Source organism: Eutrema salsugineum, unplaced genomic scaffold, assembly GCF_000478725.1.
Source record: "Eutrema salsugineum unplaced genomic scaffold, Eutsalg1_0 scaffold_3, whole genome shotgun sequence".
Lineage (NCBI taxonomy): Eukaryota > Viridiplantae > Streptophyta > Magnoliopsida > Brassicales > Brassicaceae > Eutrema > Eutrema salsugineum.
Window position 1 is genome coordinate 1,418,632 of NW_006256756.1, and position 20,451 is coordinate 1,439,082.

The following is a 20,451-nucleotide window of genomic DNA, read 5'->3' on the forward strand; positions in this document are numbered from 1 at the left end:
ACAGATATCCACCGACAACAAAAAGAAGTGACAGATATGCTCGAAACTCAAAAGAAAATGAACCTTACTAGGATTGTTGACAAATAAGTACCATTTCAAATACGTTCATATGCTCTGTTGTTGATTAACATGTCACATGTGTTTTGCTCTTTACCTTAGAAATTTTAGTATTTTACACAATGTGCATTTCAACATACATAGATCTCAGATCTGAATTAATCTCATGGAATAGTTCGAGAAACAAAGGTAATAATAAATACACAGACTAGTCTTTAATCTCATGGAATAGTTCGAGAAATTTAAAACGTGTTCTGTTCTATCAAATCAGACAAGATCGATTTTGGTCACCCAAAAAAGAGAGGAAATACCCAATATACGTTATTGTAATAACTACAATAGCCACACACACACACATACAAATAAAAAATTCATGCAAATGACCACATATGGTCAGAAATTATAGACATATCCTATCAGTGGTTACCCACCTTATGTGAGGTGGGTCAATCAGCTAACACTAAAAACAATGTGGAAGATAGTGAAAATTCGTCTTTATTCAATGGTTATAGGAGCAGAAACCAACAATGTATCATCTCAGATCAGACCAGGACATGGCCTTCAATCACAGTCACGGCTTTGCCTCTCAGGAGAACCCTCTGATTCTCCTTGTCTAGATGAATTCTAATTGTTCCACCCCTACGCGAAGCCTAAGCAGATTTCCAAAAACTCAAAAATCATTCTCTAGGAAGCTACTAAACACTACAAAAATTAAAGAGATTAGAGAGATTACTTGGTAGGCTAGGAAATCACACTTGTTCATCTTGAGGCTCCAGTAATGTGCTAATGCACAATGTGCACTTCCACAAACAGGGTCCTGAAAAAAAGGGCGACACAATACAGGCAGAAAAAAAAAAAACCATACTTTTAGGTGTTTTGTTCACTCCTAAGAGCAAAGAGAGTGTTGATATTCAGATCATATAGTAAGATGAAGCTACTCTTTTACCTCGTCAACTCCTAATTTAGGAGCGAAGAACCGACTGTAGAAATCATAGGCCGATCCTGCAGAACCAGCCGCTGTAACAATTATGCCACGGCAGGGACATTTCAACATATCATCCATTCTTGGTTGCAGTTCAGTGACAGACTCCAAAGAAGGAAGCACGACCTGCAAACAAATGCATAAGAGGGTAAATCAAAGGTCCTAAGAAAGATTATGATGCTCCTTATGCATTTCCCACAGGATATGATTAGTTTGTAGTATAAGCACACATGAATATATTCGTAGTATCTGATTAGGGAAACCAAATACTTTTAAAATGTGGACAGTTTATGAAACATTACGACGATGATGTTTGTCGTAGTAGCTTTTATATCAACAATGGTAGCTCCGTTCAAGGCCTTGGTGATCATGGAGGAGGAGACATCATTGAGATTGATATCACAAGTTGTAATCACAGGAAAATTCAACTCGATCAAGAAGGTTCCACCTTTCACTTCACCATCATTGAGCTCTGAAGTATCTGTGACTCGCTTGGCTGTAAGAATCCCCGACCTTGTGACAAATTCGACATCGTCTGAATCAACCAAATTATATGAGAAGAGACAATGAGCAGATGCTAAAGTTGCATGACCACAGAGATCCACCTACAAATCAATGGACGGGCTCTAAATAACCCCCAATCATTTATCAAAATTACGAATTGATAGAAGATTTGGGATAAACCCAAATCACTAAAGTTTAACTTGGAGAGTGAGAGAGGCATGAGGGATAAATTCATCAATCAGAGAACAATTAGTCCAAAGAAACCATAGAGACCTCGCGAATTTGAGATGAATTTCTCTTAAGACTTTGAAAAGCGGAAGTCAAAGAAGTCGGCAAACCTCGGTTACAGGGGTAAACCACCGGAGACGGAAGCGAGCTTCGAAACCAGTGATCGGAGTAAGGAAACAAGTTTCGGAGATGTTGAATTCGGCGGCAAGAGACTGAAGCCACGCGTCGTCTCTCTCGTTGTCGTCGTCGTCGAGAAAACAAACCGCCGCTGGATTCCCTTTGAAAGCCGAATCAGTGAAAGCATCCACCTTCGAACACCAAATTCATTGATCTTATTTCTGAAAATAAAACTCCAGAACCCAGAAAGGAGAACGAAAAGAAAAGATTACCACGAAGTACTTCACAGCTTTCTTCTTCCCCATGATTGATGGTGATCTTTTGAGCAAAACTGATAAATTTTTATTTGGTCATAATTGGTTTATAATCTGCTTTTTTTATACTTCTTTCGTTTTACAAAGAAGGTCTTTTAAGATTTTATTTTAAGATTTTATTTTAAGAGTGTTGTTTTATATTTCCAATGCAAAATTTTAAACGATATTCCAGTTTTAACCCTATTAATTTAATGTATTTGTTAGATAAAAATAAAATTTAATATATTAATAAAGAACAAAATTGTACTTTTAATAATTTTCTTAATATGTGTAAAAATATGTCAAACACTCTTTATGAAACGGAGGGAGTATATAGTATTATCATATCATTAAATTCTTGTTTGAAAAACTCGATTTTCCGCTAATAAATGAAACTGGGCCTGGCCGGACCATGATAATGTAACTCAATATAAAATCTTTGGGGCAAATTAGTCTTTTCAGAATCTGCAGAAGGAATCCGTACGAAGCAAGGAGAAAGAAGAAGAAAGAGAGACTTTTTTTGGTGCTTTTCTGCTCTTCACTTTTGGCTTTCTTCGCATAAACCCTAGATTTCGGTAACTATCCTCAAACCCTAAATCACAATTAACATGCGATGGTGATTTACCTGACTAATTTATGTTAAGAAATCTGATTACAGAGTGATTTCTAGCTTCATATCGAAGATTACTTAATGCACATGTGTTCTCTCACTTTCGAAATTAGTATTTACATTTCTCCGATTCCATGGATTGATGAACATGATTTTTGGCTTTTTTTGTTGATTTTTTTGTTTCTTAGACGAATATGGAAAGGGAAAGGAGACTGAGTATCGCGTGTCGTAACCGTGGCTTTGGAAATCATCAGAATCATCATCACTTTGATGCTTCTTCTCAAGTGAAAGTGGAAAATGAAGAGACGAGTTTGTCGCTGTCTCAATGGCTTCAACCATCTAAGTTTCCACTTAGCTACCTCTCGTTGCTCAACGAAGAATCAACGCCTGATGAAAATCCTCCTCTCGACTACGTCGTGGAGAAAGTGGTTCTGCCGAGTCGTGATCAAGCGTCTGGTTCACGAGCACTGTACTCAGCTTCAGAGAGCGAAGGAATCTGTTCTGAAAAGAGTGGTGTTCTGAAAGTGAAACCTTCTACTCGTGTTCCAAGCCACACCAACAATGAAACCTTTGTAAGCATCTTAAAACATTTCCTCTATTGAATGTACCATCAATTCCTGAAAGCACTGAGCTAGTTGCATCTCTTTTATTGCAGGGAAGTAGCAGTAAGGTCCCTGTGGGTGTAAGATCCTCACGCCAGTCACGCAAGTCGGAGCATCCATCGTCCCAAAACTATTCTGAGGTCAAGTTCTAACAACATTTTTGAAGTAATGTCTGATTTGAAGAGTCTTTGTTGTTTTGAGGAGCTAACTTTTTGTTTATTTGATCAGAAGCTGAGAAGTTGGAAAGGACGGAGTAACAACAACAACAACCGTGACTTTTCACAGCTCTATAGCAGATTCAAAGATGTGCCCTCGAAAAAATCCAACAAAACCAAATCTTGGTCCACTGAATGTGTAAGTTTCCACATATCATCATATATAGTGCTTTTAGTGATTTCATCTGTTGTTTTGAGGTTATAACAAACCATTGGTTCAATCTTTTATCAGGGGCGCATGCGGCGGATTGAGGATAACATCAATGCATTAGGAGAATTGCTCCCACATGAAGTTGAGGTATAAACTTAACCTTCATGTGGTCATATATGTATATCTCCACCAGTTCTTTGTCATGTAACTCTTGACTTGTGAGAGATTCAAAGCTTAATTTTGATCTTGTAGGATACTCCTGAATCGATACTCAATGATATCATCGCTCATGTTAAGCTTCTGCAGCTACAGATGAAGGTATTGCCTTGCTTCTCTTTTTTTCTTTCTTCTTTTTTTCACCTTGTTTATATATACATCGAATAGCTATTATGGGATTGAATTGAACTAATCCAACTCAAAACCCTACCAGAAAGCCAAAACAAGTGTTGGATTCAAATGCTTCCTAAACCAAAAAGAAATAACAAAAAACTCTGAATCAATTAACCAGATTGAACCACCCTGTAGAGAAACTTGCTGACGTGACATTTTGGGGTTATAGGAATTAAGTCGAAGCAGGTTGGGAGGAGATCCAATTTCTCATCCTATGATATCCATTGAGGTAATGCAACTATGCAAGTAAACATCTGAAAACATACAATGATGTGTTTTTTTGTGTGTGCTAAAGAATGAACATGTTGTAGGGATACGGTCACTTCATTCATCAGGAGCAGACAAAACCGCTGGAAGAGTTAATGGCTGATCTTCTTACAAAAGATTATGATGCTGCAGCTAGCTTGTTGGAGAGCAAGGGCCTTTACATGATGCCTTTCTCATCCATCTAAGGCTTCTGTTGAGTTTGCCCATAACTCTTTAGTTTTTTTCCTAATCTGCAATCAAAAAGATATGGTATTAAAAAAAAAAGGCGTACGTTTTTGAAGATAGAAGAAACCTTGAGAGAAAAAAAAGGAAAAGTATATTATTGGTGTAATAGCAAGTAGGAGGTGAAATATTAAACCTTTTTGTCTCATGAGATATCAGACTAACATTCTCAGACTCTATCATGGTTAATTGGGTTATTGGATCATGAAAATTTGCAACCCTCAATAAGTGACAATTTTAATTGGGAAAATCATTATTAAATTGGGCCGAAGCCCGTTTGAAGCTGGGCCCCCGCCAAAAACCCACGTCGGTCTAAGCTCAATTACTTAATGAAGGAAAAGTATCCTCGTTTTGTTCCTTAGCTGCGTGAGTTTCCTCTTAGAATTGGTCTACTTCTCAATTTCCTTCGTCAAGAAACAATTATTATATTAGTCTCTCTCACACAATTCTCAAAATCTCATCCGAATTTGCGCCTTTTCCGCTCCCTTTGCTCTGTCAAAATCACCTCCAACGGAAAATCTGGGAAGGTCCGTGTGTGTGATCTCATTCTTCTTTGCTTCTTTTGAGAAATCACCCGAGAAATTAGAGGAAGAATAGAATTGATCCTCCTTTTGTTCAAAAACATATTTTTTTTTTTCCCTTTCTCTCTGTCTATGTTGATGATATCTTTCGACGCCCTCTTCTCTTCTCGAATATTTTGAATTTTGCGTAATTATCTCGATTCTTACGAGTAGATTTATCTATTATGATCATCAGCTCGTTGCTTTCTTCGCTGATATCCAGAATGATCGGAATATATACTGATTCGTATTTTAAGTTGCTTGCTTCCTTTTGATTGCCCTCGCCTCTCTCTCTTATGTTTATTAGGGTTTAGTGTTCGTTGTAAACTCGAAACGCATAAAGTTTATGCCTCACGCGTGTTTCATTGTTTGATGCGGCTATTTAAATTTGGGTTTCTACAAGCAGCTTTTTTAGGGTTTTGCACCGGTCCTATGATTTTACTGGTTATATGACGCTTTTCAGAGAAGAAATTGACTTTTGGTATTCCTGACGTTTTTTTTTGCTTTCTTGCAGATTTTCTCCATAATTCGCTGATGGGTTCCAAAACCGTTTATCGATCTCTCACAGAGCTGTTTCCACAGGTAAGCTCTTATCTTTATCTCCTTTCACATAATTTAACTTGTGGTTCGTGTTTATAGCTATGATAAACAGAGGATGTTTTGTTGTTGAGGTTTAGTATATATAATATACGATGATTCATCTAGTTATCTCACGTCACATATGTTTACTAACTTCTAGATTCTGGATCATGTTCTTCCTTTCGGTTTGTGTTTTGGAAGTAACTTATTATCAATCTGATTAAGACCACATTACACAATACAATTTGCTGCAGATTGATGCAAGGATTTTAAGAGCTGTTGCTATTGAGCACCCAAAGGATGCTGATGAAGCTGCAGCTATAGTTATTTCAGAGGTTATTCCTAAGTTTTGCCCAGATTTGACTGATTCTACACAACCTGGGGACAAGGCACCGGGAAATGTGCCAGACAACAATGGTACTTGTTCTTTTATATGAATATTATTAAATCTTTTGTTCTGTTTCTCGGACTTTGGTACATTTAAATCTTGCAGTTACTTGTTGCACCTAGATCATCACCATTCTCTTTCAATTATCATGCATGAGGATATATGTTGATGAAATGGCTGTTGGAAATGCAGTAGAACGTGATATTCAAAACGGTGGGTTGAGTGGTTCAGAGACGGGTGCTTCATCTTCAGGAACTATCCCTCTGGCCCATGAAACAAGGGCCCCAGTTACTGAGTTTCTTTCTAATAGGAACCAGTTGACAAATGTAATGCCAAATGGTGATCTTGATATACAGAGCAAAGCAACTATCGGGTTGAGCGGATCTAATGAGTCTAGAGTGGTTTCCTCAGATCCCCCTGCCTTCACTCAGGCGGGATCCAAATTGACTAGCGATTGTTGGGAAGGTATTGATTTCCACTTTACAGGTAATCAAGCTGAGTCAAGCACAGGCGTTGTTTCAGAAGATGTTGTGCATAAGCTGGTTTATCCTGTAGCAGACAATTCGACAATTACACAGAAACCATGTCGTTCTCAATCTGGATCTGGTAGTTTAGATGATGTGAAAGAGGCGTCAAGTGGTTCACTGGCTGGTGAAAACAGGGATGCAGAGTTGAGTGCCTCAAATCTCGTGGACGAGACATCAAAGGGTTCTTTGGCCGTTGAAAACGGTGATCTAGATCAAAGTAGTGCTTTTAGCTCTATTGTTAGCAGATCAACGCAGGGATGCAAAATTGATCACCTTGAGCAGATAATTGAAGATGCCAAAAGTAACAAGGTGTGGTAACTAGTATTTTTTGGGATATGTGTAGCAGTGTTTCATTCACGATATTTGAATATCTTTCTTTTCTTTTTGTTTTATATTGATGTAGAGAACCTTGTTCACTGTGATGGAGTCGATCCTGAATCTGATGAGAGAAGTTGAACTTCAAGAGAACGATGCAGAAAGATGAAGGAAGAAGCTACTAGAGGAGGCTTCGATACCCTTAAAAAGGTTGAGGATCTGAAGAAGATTCTGGCACATGCTAAGGAGGGAAATGACATGGTGAGCTTATTTTACTGATATGTGCTCATACGTGTTGGCTAATGTGCTAGATTTGAATGTGGAACTTAATCATGATTTATGTCACAGATCGTCGCGTCAAGCACGGGAGAGGTCAATTTTGACCACTGAAGTAAACGAGCTTGAAAATCGCTTGCTCAACTTATCAGATGAACGAGACAAGTCTCTTTCTGTTCTTGATGAGGTACGTGCAGGTCACACCCTCTAGATTATTTGCTCAGTAGTTCTGTTTTTGTTCCATTAATCTTTGATTGACAATACGCTATTGACTTCTACTGTTTCACACTGTATGATTTAGCTGGTTGTGTTTCTTTTTTTACTTTTAGATGCGTGGAGTTCTTGAAATGAGACTAGCGACAGCGCTGGAGATGAAAAATGCCGCTGAGCAAGAAAAGCAAGAAAAAGAAGGTTCTGCGCGGAAGGCATTTGCTGAACAAGAAGCGATCATGGAGAAAGTTGTCCAAGAATCAAAGCTTCTACAGCAGGAGGCAGAGGAAAATTCCAAGGTAACATCACTGCCTTGTGATTGCCACTAACGAATGATTCTGAATGATTCTGAAGTCACAAGTTTTTTAACATATCTTTCCCTGTGTCTGCAGCTGCGAGAGTTCCTTATGGATCGTGGTCGGATTGTTGATTCCTTACAGTAAGTCCTCTTGCTCATCACTAATAATTTAACATTCATCGCCTTGTGAAGCATCATTGATGGAAAATTGCTATATATTGATTAATATTCAGACCCATAAATCATATTTAGCAATCTTATTCGCTTGGCAGTTAAGAGATGAGGCATAGAATAATCTGTTGATATATTTGCTGTTAGAGTAAATGCTCAGGATCTTAGGTTGAATCTTGTCTGCTGCTAAGTGATCTTAACTTGTATTTTCTCTCTTGGTTCTTCCTTGAACAGAGGAGAAATCTCTGTGATCTGTCAAGACATCCGACTCTTGAAGGAGAAATTCGACAACCGAGTGCCGTTGAGCCAGTCAATCTCCTCAAGCCAGACTAGTTGTAAACTGGCTTCTTCTAGATCATCAATGAAGAGCTTGTTGCTTGAGAAGACTCTTGAGCTATCTTATGAAACACCTGAAGCCTCAGGTAACAAAGAGAGCCCAAAAGCTTCGGTTAGCGAGGAAAAAGACGAACGCAAGGAGCTCCTCGAAGATGGCTGGGACTTCTTTGATAAAGAGACAGAACTTTAAGTGCAGAAGATTACATCTCTTTATAGAAATAAATTTGGTATTTAGAATAAAAGAGATATGAAAGGGATTTTGGGTTCTGCGTTTCTTCTACACTCTACACTTTATAGAGCAAATTTTGGTTCTTTGAGCGAATCTACGATTACTTTAACATCTATCAAGCTTTTCTTCTTTTCCTCGATGTACAGTGTACTCTTCATGTTTTTTTTTTTTAAACTCTGGATGGAAGTGACATACAAATCCTAAAAAAATATTTCGACCTTTAGTTGTGGTCTCTGACTTTTAGCAAATTTTGTCTCGTCCTAATTAACCATGAAACTAGGGCATTTCAAATTTATTAATAAACGGTGTTTTTGGTAGCCAGCCCATAACCAAGTAAAAAAAAAAAAAAAAAAAAAAAAAAAAAAAAACCCAAAATTCCCCAAGGAAGCCAATAATTCGCGGAATGTACGTAGTTGTGCTTAGAATCCCATAATAGAACCAAACTCACATTTGTGTAGACCAGGGACCAAATTTAAGTTTTACTCATAACCAGATTTCTGTATATGTCTAATCATATACTCAAATACCGGTTAGATCGTCCAACAACAAAATTAGCCAAGAGTCAGATTTGTCTTAATCTGTTAATCTAACCTGCAAATTATTCAGACCAATTTTCATTATATTGGTTCTATATATACTTAGATTGGATGAAAACAGAACCATACCAAATTTGGTGAAAGCTAACTTGAAAAAACTGTAGTAACTGCCTGTCAAATGAATTTTAAGCAGCAATGCACTAGCAAATATTTTAGAGCATGTACATCGCGGTGTCATCGAAGGAAGCGGGTACGAGTTCATAGGAATTAATGGGTTAAAAAAAAGAAATTTAAAGCCTAAATTCGACGGATTGGTTCATCCGGACGACCCTGATGAACCCGCCTCTTGTCGACGTGGCGTGTCGGGAGTGATCGAAAGATTGGGGTAATTTTCGAGAAGGGAAAAAAATGGAGGACCAAAAATCTCATTTTCTTCCCTAAGTTTTTTTCCTTTCCCTCTTTCCTTTTTCCAGGCGATTTTTGCGATTCTCTGACCCATCCATCGAAACCGGAAAATTTTCTCGTGAATCGCTCTTCCGAGGATCGCGCAACCGTTCATATTGTCAAAGTAAGCTTCCGGACTGATATTTCAGTTGATTTCGTTTCGAATCGTTTGGGTTTCAAGAAATTAGGGTTTTCGAATTTTTTGGGGAAAAAATTTTGTTGTTACAACACTTTTTAGCTGTGTTTAAAATTTTATGTACTAAATTGTATTTTTTTTTAATTAATAGTGTGTTTAAATTTATTTTTTTTAATAAGTTTAATTTAAAAAATAAAAAAAATTATTCCCAGATGAACTCCTTCTCGGGTTCGCTACTGAAACCCCCACAAACACCCGGATTCTTCCGGCAATTAAAAAAAAAAAAATTTTAATTTCTGATGAACCCATTAAGGGATTCAGCAATATGGTCTTAGTAAACAAATACATCTTGATTGCAGTCTGAATAATCTAACTTTTTTTGTCGTGCAGTCTGTATAATCTAACTAATTTACACATTTAAAAAAAAAATTTTAATAATAACCCCATCAATTAAAAAGAGAGTTACAAAAATAAATACGAATAGTGAGACAAAATAATTAAAGAGACAAAGATGTTAATGATATTAAGTAAAAGCAAAGATGGATAATATAAATAATTAAATATAATAAAAACAACAAAATAAAAAAATCAAATAAAGATTAAGCTGATCGTTAAGCATTTATCTAAATTCAAAAAGGAAAGACAAATATATTTGAAAAGAAATAAATGTAGAAATACGAATAGTGAGACAAAATAATTAAAGAGACAAAGATGTTAATGATATATATTAAGTAAAAGCAAAGATGGATAATATAAATATAATAAAAAACAACAAAATAAAAAAATCAAATAAAGATTAAGCTGATCGTTAAGCATTTATCTAAATTCAAAAAGGAAAGACAAATATATTTGAAAAGAAATAAATGTAGAAAAAGGAAAGAAAGTACATAACTTCCTTTATAGAACAAAGATTAGGGCTCGGAAACGTAGAGCACTATATATAGAGAGATAGGGTAGCTTCTTTCTTTCTCTATCTCGAAACCTTTCTTGTTCGCCTCACAGATTGTTTCATCTTTCTTCAGCTTGTTCGCTTCTCAGATTGTTTCATCTTTCTTCTTTGTTCTTCTTCGTGTATACCTTCGAATCATATATGGCGACAACAACAACAACGAAGAAGATCAACACCATGCTCTTTGGCTTTGTGCTCGTCATAACAACCTTCACGTTTCTCTTGGGTAGCTGCTCGGCGACGATCTACAAAGTAGGAGACTCCGATGGATGGACGGCCAAGGACGACGTCTACAACAGTTGGGCCGAGCGTAAGGAGTTTCACGTCGGTGACTCACTCGTCTTCGAATACGATCGCAACCTCAACGACGTCACTCAAGTCTCAGGCGCTTTGGAATACCAATTCTGCGACTCTTTTTCTCCTAAAGCCGTCTACAACACAGGGCATGATGTCGTAACCTTCACGGAACCAGGGTTTCACTACTTCATCACCTCAAATCATGCTCATTGCGAATCGGGACAGAGACTCGACGTTCTTGTCGTCCAAGACCCGTCACGTCCGATTCCTCCACCACCACCACAGAGCAACAACTTTCCTTTTGCAAAGACCTACAAGGTCGGTGGCTCCAAAGGATGGAAGGTTTACGACAGTGACTTCTATCACACGTGGAGCGAGGAGAAACAGTTTCATGTTGGAGACAGACTTCTTTTCGAATACAACAACGAAGCCAACGACGTCTTGGAAATCAACGGTCATCTTGAGTTCGAATCCTGCGACCCGACAAGTCCAGTAGCCGTGCACAAGACAGGACACGATCTAGTCAGGCTCACCAAACCAGGAGTCCATTACTTCATCAGCTCGAAGACGGGTCATTGTGCGGCTGGGCTCAAGCTTCGAGTCGTGGTTGCACCAAACCTAACGTTCCCGAGTTGTCATCTACTGACCGTCTCACAAGGTGGTTAGGCGCAGCATTCGGATCAACTGCTCAAGCACATGCTACCTTCGTTTTCGATTTGGTTTTGAGATTAGCTAATTACGTGTCTGCTAATTATGCACGTAGTCGTCAGAATTAGTCTCTTTTCTTACCTTTTTCTTTCCCCTTGTTTCGTTTCTTTGTTTTTCTTGTTACGTAAACTGAAGGGTCCTTTTTAATGTAGTAAGGAATTATTCTTTTTAAATTGAAGTATGTGAATATATATTTATTCAACTTTTTTAAAAAAAATATTTATTCAATTTGATGTTTGGATTCCTCAAAACCTCTCTATATCTTCTTCTTCTCAATCGATCTCAATTCTGCTTCGGTTGCTAGCTTCTTCTCGATCAAGTACTTGTTTTAGTGCAGTGATTGGATCTGATTTCGTGCTGCGTACTTAGATTTTTCAGCTGCAACAAACACCAAAAAGAGTGACAAAACATTAAGTTGATGATGATCCAGAACCACAGGGAGATATTTCAGATATAATAAGATATTACAAAACTGTAAAACTGACAAACTTTTCCATCCCTTGTCTATATTACAGATACTTAAACTTCTAATATACTCCTCTGCACAAAAGAAATAAACAGCATTAGGCCAAAAAGGAAACACATGTGGATATACGACAGTGTTAAGGGTTCTAAGTAGCACAATGTAACAAGTGTCAAAATACCTCTAAAAACAGGAAACGAGGAAGAGGAATGGCTAATCATGGTCGATTTCAGAACTTGACATTGGCTCTGAAACGCACTGCAACATTGGTACCATTATATGGATAGTGGTTTGTTAAATGGGTTTAACTATGTAAATCCATTTTAATCTATTAACCATTCCCTTGATTTAATTCATAAAAACAGTTTGTAATAAGAATTTTCATCTCGGTTAGAATTTTATCATAAAATTCATATTCATCTGGTTTATTTAATTGTTGGATTCGATCACAGAATTGCGTTTATGGTTGAAAATTACAGAATAGTGTTTTTGATGGAAATTAACGGAATTGCGTTTTTTGAGAGGAAATCATGAAATTATGTTTTTGGCAAAATCACAGGATTGCGTTTATTACCAAAAAAAAAAAAAAAACACAAAATAGCAATGAGAAATCGCGCTAAAATCGTGTGTGGAACGCATATATTAGAACTCTTTAAAAGAAAACCAAACATTTGAAAAAAAAAAACTAATAATCAGGATTTAAAAAAAAAATCGAGGGAGAAGCAGAGAATTCGGAGGAGAAAGATTGAAATTTCGTTGGAGAAGGAGAATATGAATTGTTGTATTGTTTTGTTCTCCGCCACATCATCTTCTTCTTCCTCGAGACCGATGGTTGATTTTGAGATGAGTTTCACAGAAATCTTCAAACCTAAGCGCAATTTTCTCTCCTCTTTTCCCGGTAATCCACTTTCTGACAGTCTTTACCCCACCAAACGCCAATTTCCTTCCTCATATTCGATTTTCTCGGGAAACTGTCTGAATCCAGAAAAAAACCCTAAACGCCACCTCCCTCTCAGGTAATTTACACACTATCTCGTTGTTTCCCCTGCAATTTTGTTTCCCAGAAACATTTCCAAAAAAAACCTGAATGTAATTGCAAATAAATGAATCCTAAGATAAAATCTTGCATTCATTCTGTGAAAGACTTAAACTTTATTTATTTATTGTGATCTCTCCAACAGCATTGGGAACATCTGGTGAAAGAGATGGCTTCTGTACAAGATATTGGTCTCTCTGCAGCTATAAATCTCTTATCTGCATTTGCTTTCCTCTTTGCATTTGCTATGTTGAGGCTTCAGCCAGTTAACGATAGAGTTTACTTCCCCAAATGGTATCTCAAAGGGATACGTGGAAGCCCTACGCGTTCCAGAGGAATCATGACCAGGTTCGTTAACTTGGACTGGACAACGTATGTCAAGTTTCTGAACTGGATGCCTGCAGCGCTCAAAATGCCTGAACCTGAGCTCATCGAACACGCGGGGCTTGATTCTGCTGTATATATCCGCATTTACCTTCTTGGGTAAGTTCTTTTGATTACCATAGTCACAAGACCATGTTTCAGTTTATATACATATGCTTGTTTGTGTTTCTCAGCTGCATTGTCGTGGCATGGACCGGCTAATTTTGTTCTTCTCTTGCAATGCAGATTGAAAATGTTCATCCCGATTACACTTCTTGCTTTTGGAGTTTTGGTTCCTGTCAATTGGACAGGTGAAACGCTAGATAAAATCGATGACTTGACATTCAGTAACGTCGACAAGTTGTCAATATCGAATGTTCCACCAGGTTCGCCGAGGTATTACAGACGTAATCCAATTGTGCTTTCTTTCAGTTCAGGGCATATGTTACTACTACCTTGCCACACTTATATCTGGTGGACTTGTTTATCTGCAAGTCATGGACAGTTTCGTTAACATATTCAGAACAAAAGACTTTGATTTCCCTTGACGTATTAGCAATAGTGCTTTCTTGTTTACAAAGTGTGTGATGGTATGTGCAGCTTTCTATTTTATCAACTAAGACGGCTGGAAGTTTCTTGGTTCCAGGTTTTGGGCACATTTAACTATGACATACGTGTTCACAATCTGGACTTGTTACACACTATATATGGAATACAAGACTGTGGCTACTATGAGACTGAGACATCTAGCATCTGAAACTCGTCGTCCTGATCAACTCACGGTGTGTTATTCTATCTTTTTGAGTTATCTGTACTGCTATGTGGAGACTTTCTTCTATTTTCCTTGCCAATTTCACCGCTCCTCAATACAGCTTTGAATAAAGATCTTGCAAGCATAAACTATTTGATAATGATTGTTCTGTGTATGCTTGAGGAAAAATGGTTCTTAGTGATCATATAAGCTGAGAGCAGCATTTTGCATTCCTCGTACCAGATAGATATATCACATGGATTGCATTTCAATACTCCGAGTCTTTATATTCTGATTAGTTTGCAGCGGTGACCTGCTTTTTGCTACTCCTAACTTTTGTTCGACGTATTGGCATTTATGCTTTTGCAGGTACTTGTGAGAAATGTTCCTCCAGATCCTGATGAATCAGTTAACGAGCATGTTGAGCACTTCTTTTGTGTAAATCATCCAGATCATTATCTTTGTCATCAGGTATCTTTCTTTAGCTGGCTGAAGTTTATGAACATTTGCAATTCCTTGTTTGACACAGAGGTCAAAGAAACTATTTGACGTTTCTGATTTGATGTTTTCAGGTAGTGTACAATGCAAATGACCTTGCAAAATTAGTCGCACAGCGAAAAGCTGTGCAAAATTGGTTGACTTACTACGAGAATAAGTACGAGAGAAAGCCTTCAAATAGGCCAACAACAAAGGTACTCTCTGTTGCAAGCCTATTTTGACCCTTTGACCACAGAGCTCACCTGCAATGTTTTAGTAAAATGACTCTTTTCATTTCTTGCTTATCATGATTTCAAATCTCTTCAGTAGTTATTTAATTTATTATATAGACAGGTTATGGAGGCTTCTGGGGAACTACAGTCGATGCAATTGACTTTTATACTTCCAAGATAGAGGATCTAGCCGAGAAAGTATGTACTCACATTTACAAAACGTCTTCTTTAAACATTTTCATGTTTATCATAAGCTTATCAGGTGCCTTTGTAAATGTTTACATACACAGGAGGCCGCAGAAAGAGAAAAGATCATGAACGATCCAAAGGCTATTGTTCCGGCAGCGTTTGTTTCCTTCAAATCACGGTGGGGAACAGCTGTTTGTGCTCAGACGCAGCAATGCCATAACCCCACAATATGGTTGACAGAATGGGCTCCTGAACCGCGCGATGTTTTCTGGGATAATCTTGCTATTCCATATGTTGAACTCTCAATAAGAAGATTGATCACAACAGTTGCACTGTTCTTTCTTATTTTCTGCTTCATGATTCCTATAGCATTCGTTCAGTCTCTTGCCAACCTTGAAGGGATACAAAAAGTTCTCCCTTTCTTGAAGCCCCTAATTGACATGTAAATCCCCATTTCTCGATAGTAAACAGAAGTTTGTTCTTGATCGTTGCCTTGGAACTTGATCGTTCATGCTTTCATTTATCCCACTGCTTAGTAATTTTTGATGTATTCTATTCACTTTTTGTTCATATGCAGGAAGACTGTAAAGTCTGTAATCCAAGGATTTCTTCCGGGAATAGCCTTGAAGATTTTTCTAATCATACTTCCAACTATTCTGATGACTATGTCCCAAATTGAAGGATATACATCACTTTCTTATTTAGATAGAAGATCAGCGGAAAAGTATTTCTGGTTCATTATCGTCAATGTCTTTCTTGGAAGCATCATTACCGGGACAGCGTTTCAGCAGCTTAAATCTTTCCTCGAGCAACCACCAACGGAGTAAGCTTAAATCTTTTTAACCCGGTAACGCATAAAAGATTGATCTCAACTCTTTTCTCTCTCTTTACTTAGGATCCCGAAAACAGTTGGTGTTTCAATCCCAATGAAAGCCACATTTTTCATCACTTATATCATGGTCGATGGTTGGGCTGGCATTGCAGCCGAGATTCTCAGACTGGTTCCATTAGTCATATTTCATCTGAAAAACACTTTTTTGGTTAAGACTGAACAAGACAGGCAGCAAGCAATGGATCCAGGTCATCTGGACTTTGCAACATCTGAACCTCGGATTCAGTTCTACTTCTTGCTGGGTCTTGTATACGCTGCTGTTGCGCCCATTCTTCTTCCATTCATTATCGTCTTCTTTGCTTTTTCCTATGTTGTTTTCCGGCATCAGGTACCTTAAAGATATCATAGTACCTCTTAAGTTTGCATGCAGTATGTTCAATTTCTTCATCCTGTCTTCTCTACTATTTGCAAGGTTATAAATGTCTACGATCAGAAATATGAGAGTGGTGCTAGATACTGGCCAGACGTGCATAGAAGATTGATCATATGTCTAATAATATCACAGCTTCTGATGATGGGTTTGCTCAGCACAAAGAAACTTGCAAAAGCAACAGCTCTGCTTCTGCCTCAGCCCATCTTGACCATCTGGTTTAACAGATACTGCGCAGGACGGTTTGAATCGGCCTTTTCAAGATTCCCCTTACAGGTGATGATGAGTCAAAGCTCTTGCACCCTATCTGTCAAATATACTTATAATATCACTGTCTAAACTGATTTTTGGGGCTGGCTACATTAAACAGGAAGCAATGGTGAAGGATACACTAGAAAAAGCGACTGAACCGAATCTAAACCTCAAGGAATACCTGAGGGATGCTTACGTGCATCCGGTTTTCAAAGGCAAAGACATTGACCGACCACGAGTAGTCGATGAGGAAGAAAGCAATCCTCTTGTACCTACCAAGAGGACTTCTCAAGCTACGAGCCGATACAACTCAGAAGCTAGCTCTGCTACAGCTACTCCTGTAGCCAACAAGCACACTGGCTCTCCCAGGTTAATGTAAAGCGCTCTGTTTCGTTTCTTGTTGTTACTGTAACCGTTCAGGAATTTTGATTGATAATGTTAGAAAAGATAGTTACTTCGTTGTTGTAGATGTTATTGGGGAAAAAGTTGGATCCTTTTGATATGTAATTGTTGTTCCATACATTTATTAAACTGTGTGTATTAGTTAGCTTTCTCAAAGATTCTAACTTTGCCCACAATTAAATCACCCGTTTTTTCTAACGATGTAGCAAACTTTAAAAGGGTGCAAAAAAAGATTTCGAGCTACTCAACGAAAAAGTATTACCGTATTTTTAAGAAAACTTAGACAAATTCATCAAATTTTTCGTCAACTAGCTGAAAAATACAAAAATGATGCATTTATTAGTTTTTTTATAAATGATGTTAAAATCTAAATATATTTAAGGAAATAGGATATAGTTTTGTTTATTTGGTCGACATAATTTCACACGGGTATCGTTTTATGGTTAGTTGAACAAATCTAGGCCTCAAAAAAATCTTCAAAATTCGACTGTCTTCTTCTCTCACAGCCAAAATCGAGAAGATTCTTAAATCTCGTTTCTGCGGCGTAGGTGAGTCGTAGCGATAAGTTTTGCTTATTTCTTTCCCCCATGGATTTTTGACGAAGAAGAAAAGAGAGGAACCGAGTTTTTCTTCGACCGGATTGAAATTTGGTCTCTCTTCAACAACAACAAAATGATCAAGCTTTGCTTCATGACTTCTCATGGCTATCAAATCCCTGGACTTGGTCTTCCTCAAGAGCTCAGTAACACCGAAATCATCAAGGTAACTAATTTACTTCTCATCATTGAAATCTCCATTTTTTTCACGATCATCTATAGACCCATCTCGCTTTTGAGTTTCATATTGGATTTTGATAAATTGATTGCTTCAGCTATCTGGGTTCGTGTAAAATTGATGTCTTTCGTCTTCATCTTGTTGGATTTGACAGTTTGAGTGCTTCATTTTAGCTGGGTTCGTGTAAAATTATCATATTTGATTCGCGTTTCACGTCTGCATCTTTGTTGGAATCGAATGGCTTTTGTTTGATTCTTTTATTGTCAAACGAATGATGCAGAATAGCCGGTCTTATCTGGTGAATCCTGCAACGAGGCAGGAGATCATACCTGCGAGCTCGTTTAATCTGAATCCACAAAACTTGGAACCATGGAAACCGGTTGGTTCATTCAGCAAACCTAACCAATTCGTGGAGATTGACTCAGCCATGATGAAACCTCTGCTCATGGATGTTCATGGTAAGCTCTATTGCTTATGAATTCTCATATTGGTTAATGGACTTTTTTCGGTCATTGATTTCCCCATTTTACATGAACTTGCTTTTTATGGTTGATACAGAGAAGGCACCAGAATCTCTGGTTTTGAGCTTTGGAATCGCTGAGAAGTATGCAAGACAAGAGAAAGTGATGGAGTTTCTTCTGTCTCGGTCGGAGGAGTTCAAGGAAAGAGGATTCGATATGTCTCTGTTATCTGAATTGATGGAGCTAGAGGCTATGAAATCAAGTTCTCAGCTGCTACCGTATGGTGCTTCCTCTGTTCTGTACTTAAATCAAGAATTAGGAAAACCGGTTTTGGATCTCGTTAGAGATATGGTGGATAATCCAGAGTTCTCTGTGCAATCGAATGGCCACGTTCTGTTTTCCTCAAGTAGCAATCATGAGCTGAATGATATACTTTCTATTGCTTCTGAGTTCAATTTGTCAAGGAATTCAACAATAAGGAGACAGCTCTCACCGCTTGTGCCGCAGTTTCAGTGGTATGATTCCTTACACAGCCTTCACTTTCCTTTGTGTGCGTTTCGTTTCTCGGATGCTAAAGGTTTTTGCTATTTCATTTATGCAGGTTTGAAACTGAAGTATTAGAACCGGCTGAGCTGAAAGCAGTCACAGTGCTAGCACCTTTGAAGAGGTAATCTACTCTCTCTTTTATATTTTTTTGCTTCGATAACTATTTGCTTTTGCGTTGTTAGTTTTCTCATATTTGAATTCTGTTTTTGATTGAAACAAGTCCTGAGAAAACCAGGCTCAAGCCTTCACCAAGGAAACAAAACACGAAGCGAAAAGCTAAAGAGAGTGACCTCTACAAAAGAAACCATCTCCACGCTTACGAGAGTCTTCTGTCTTTGATGATAGGCAATGATCCTCAACACAAACAAGCAACAATACTCTCTTTACAGAGATCATGCGGAGAGCTTTCAGAGCTCCTTACTCAGTTTTCTATCAGCGCCGCTGGAACTGGAATCGCTGTGCTCTTCTCTGTGGTCTGTAGCCTTGCTTCAAGACGTGTACCCTTTTGCGCAAACAAGTTCTTCGACACAGGACTTGGTTTGAGTTTGGTAATACTGTCTTGGGCTGTGAATAGACTCAGGGAGGTGATTGTTCAAGTCAATAAGAAAGCAAACAAGCCTTGTTCAAATTTGAAGAACCAAGAAATCATAAACAATGTGGAGAGAAGCATCAAGGAGGTTTACTTCAGAGCTGCCACGGTAATCGCGGTGTTTGCGCTTAGGTTTGCATGTTGAGAAACTCGCGGTGAAAGGTTAAAATCTTTGATTTACTACTCCATGGAAAGCTTGGAAATGTCGTTTGTAAATGACTAAAAGTTGTTCAGTACTAAGTTTGTAAATGTGAGGATGATGATAAGCGTTTGTGTTGTAGTACCTGAGGTCAACAGTTTTGATGAAGAGTTTTGATGATCCAGTAACCATAAGCTGTTGCTCTCTTTAGCCCATGCAACAGAAATCCAACATTATATCACTAGGCTAAACATAACAAGGTTTTATCAGTATCACAAGAACTTGCGTGTAAGTAAACTTCTCCAGGCTGCCTTGTCAGGGGAAAACAGTTGGAAATAAAAGCCGTGGAGAGTTCAGATACTAGTTGCTTTGTAGCCTCTATACAATTATTAACTTATCCTCTAGACTTTCAATGGTTACAGAGACTATGTTCATATACATGGTAAATCGTTGAGAAGCTGTGCAAGCTTTTTCAAATTTGGTCTCTAAGTCTGGAAATGGATCAGAACCCGCTTATAAATCGATGGATACAACTTCAAAATTCCACGAGCAACAATGAACAAGAGTGCAAGTTTTGGTGCAGGGATTGGAAAAGGTCAAGCAAAAACGGAGATTCTACTCTACAATCAATATTTAAAAAAAAAAAAAAAAAAAAATCGATATGTTGGCTTATTTTTAAGGAAAACGATTTCCTCTTTTTGTGACCTTTGGAAGAAATTCGCGACTACTAACTACATGTTTCTTGTAATCCAGAAATACACGTTATATCCTTTCTTGTTCTCCTCTGTATTGCTTACTGTTTTAGACTCTTATTGAACTCTGTTATTTTTACTTGTCTGATATGATAATGGAATATGACTCAGTAGTGAAAAATACGGGTAGAGTGAAACAAGTATATTTTCTTGGAAGATTTCAAA

General features: G+C 37.9%; 5 protein-coding genes and 1 pseudogene across 6 annotated transcripts; 5 read left to right on the forward strand and 1 right to left on the reverse strand.

Moving 5' to 3' along the window:
• Positions 1-338: 338 nt before the first annotated feature.
• On the reverse strand, positions 339-2,255 carry LOC18015221 (uncharacterized isomerase BH0283). Its single transcript, XM_006396449.2, has 6 exons — positions 2,161-2,255; positions 1,882-2,079; positions 1,342-1,644; positions 1,004-1,165; positions 791-874; positions 339-707 (listed from the first exon to the last, which is right to left on the reverse strand). Exons 1-6 carry the CDS (start codon positions 2,191-2,193, stop codon positions 600-602), a joined length of 888 nt encoding a protein of 295 aa, XP_006396512.1. The 5' UTR covers positions 2,194-2,255; the 3' UTR covers positions 339-599.
• A 385-nt stretch (positions 2,256-2,640) lies between these two features.
• Positions 2,641-4,757, forward strand: LOC18015222. 2 transcript variants are annotated; one of them, XM_006396450.2, is made up of 8 exons: positions 2,641-2,756; positions 2,980-3,363; positions 3,447-3,533; positions 3,622-3,747; positions 3,841-3,906; positions 4,012-4,077; positions 4,319-4,378; positions 4,461-4,757. In XM_006396450.2, exons 2-8 carry the CDS (start codon positions 2,986-2,988, stop codon positions 4,599-4,601), a joined length of 924 nt encoding a protein of 307 aa, XP_006396513.1. In that variant the 5' UTR covers positions 2,641-2,756; positions 2,980-2,985; the 3' UTR covers positions 4,602-4,757. The 2 variants fall into 2 exon arrangements, with proteins under 2 accessions (XP_006396513.1, XP_024010106.1); XM_024154338.1 differs by lacking the exon at positions 2,641-2,756 and adding an exon at positions 2,800-2,880.
• A 241-nt stretch (positions 4,758-4,998) lies between these two features.
• LOC18015239 (ELKS/Rab6-interacting/CAST family member 1) lies at positions 4,999-8,736 on the forward strand. Its single transcript, XM_024154385.1, is given in 10 exon segments — positions 4,999-5,165; positions 5,713-5,780; positions 6,032-6,194; positions 6,358-7,001; positions 7,096-7,171; positions 7,174-7,289; positions 7,378-7,470; positions 7,613-7,792; positions 7,886-7,932; positions 8,197-8,736. Coding segments are annotated over 9 exon segments (1,659 nt in total). The 5' UTR covers positions 4,999-5,165; positions 5,713-5,732; the 3' UTR covers positions 8,489-8,736.
• A 1,997-nt stretch (positions 8,737-10,733) lies between these two features.
• LOC18015240 lies at positions 10,734-11,665 on the forward strand (annotated as a pseudogene).
• Positions 11,666-12,781: 1,116 nt separating this feature from the next.
• Positions 12,782-17,136, forward strand: LOC18015241 (CSC1-like protein At4g02900). The gene is made up of 12 exons (XM_006396453.2): positions 12,782-13,076; positions 13,242-13,579; positions 13,706-13,855; positions 14,106-14,241; positions 14,580-14,681; positions 14,783-14,902; positions 15,038-15,118; positions 15,211-15,551; positions 15,687-15,932; positions 16,005-16,329; positions 16,414-16,647; positions 16,742-17,136. The coding sequence occupies exons 2-12, from the start codon at positions 13,266-13,268 to the stop codon at positions 17,000-17,002; spliced, it is 2,310 nt and encodes a 769-aa protein (XP_006396516.2). The 5' UTR covers positions 12,782-13,076; positions 13,242-13,265; the 3' UTR covers positions 17,003-17,136.
• Positions 17,137-17,457: 321 nt separating this feature from the next.
• LOC18015248 lies at positions 17,458-19,737 on the forward strand. Its single transcript, XM_006396454.2, has 5 exons — positions 17,458-17,787; positions 18,080-18,257; positions 18,358-18,775; positions 18,862-18,927; positions 19,027-19,737. The coding sequence occupies exons 1-5, from the start codon at positions 17,698-17,700 to the stop codon at positions 19,538-19,540; spliced, it is 1,266 nt and encodes a 421-aa protein (XP_006396517.1). The 5' UTR covers positions 17,458-17,697; the 3' UTR covers positions 19,541-19,737.
• Positions 19,738-20,451: the final 714 nt, after the last annotated feature.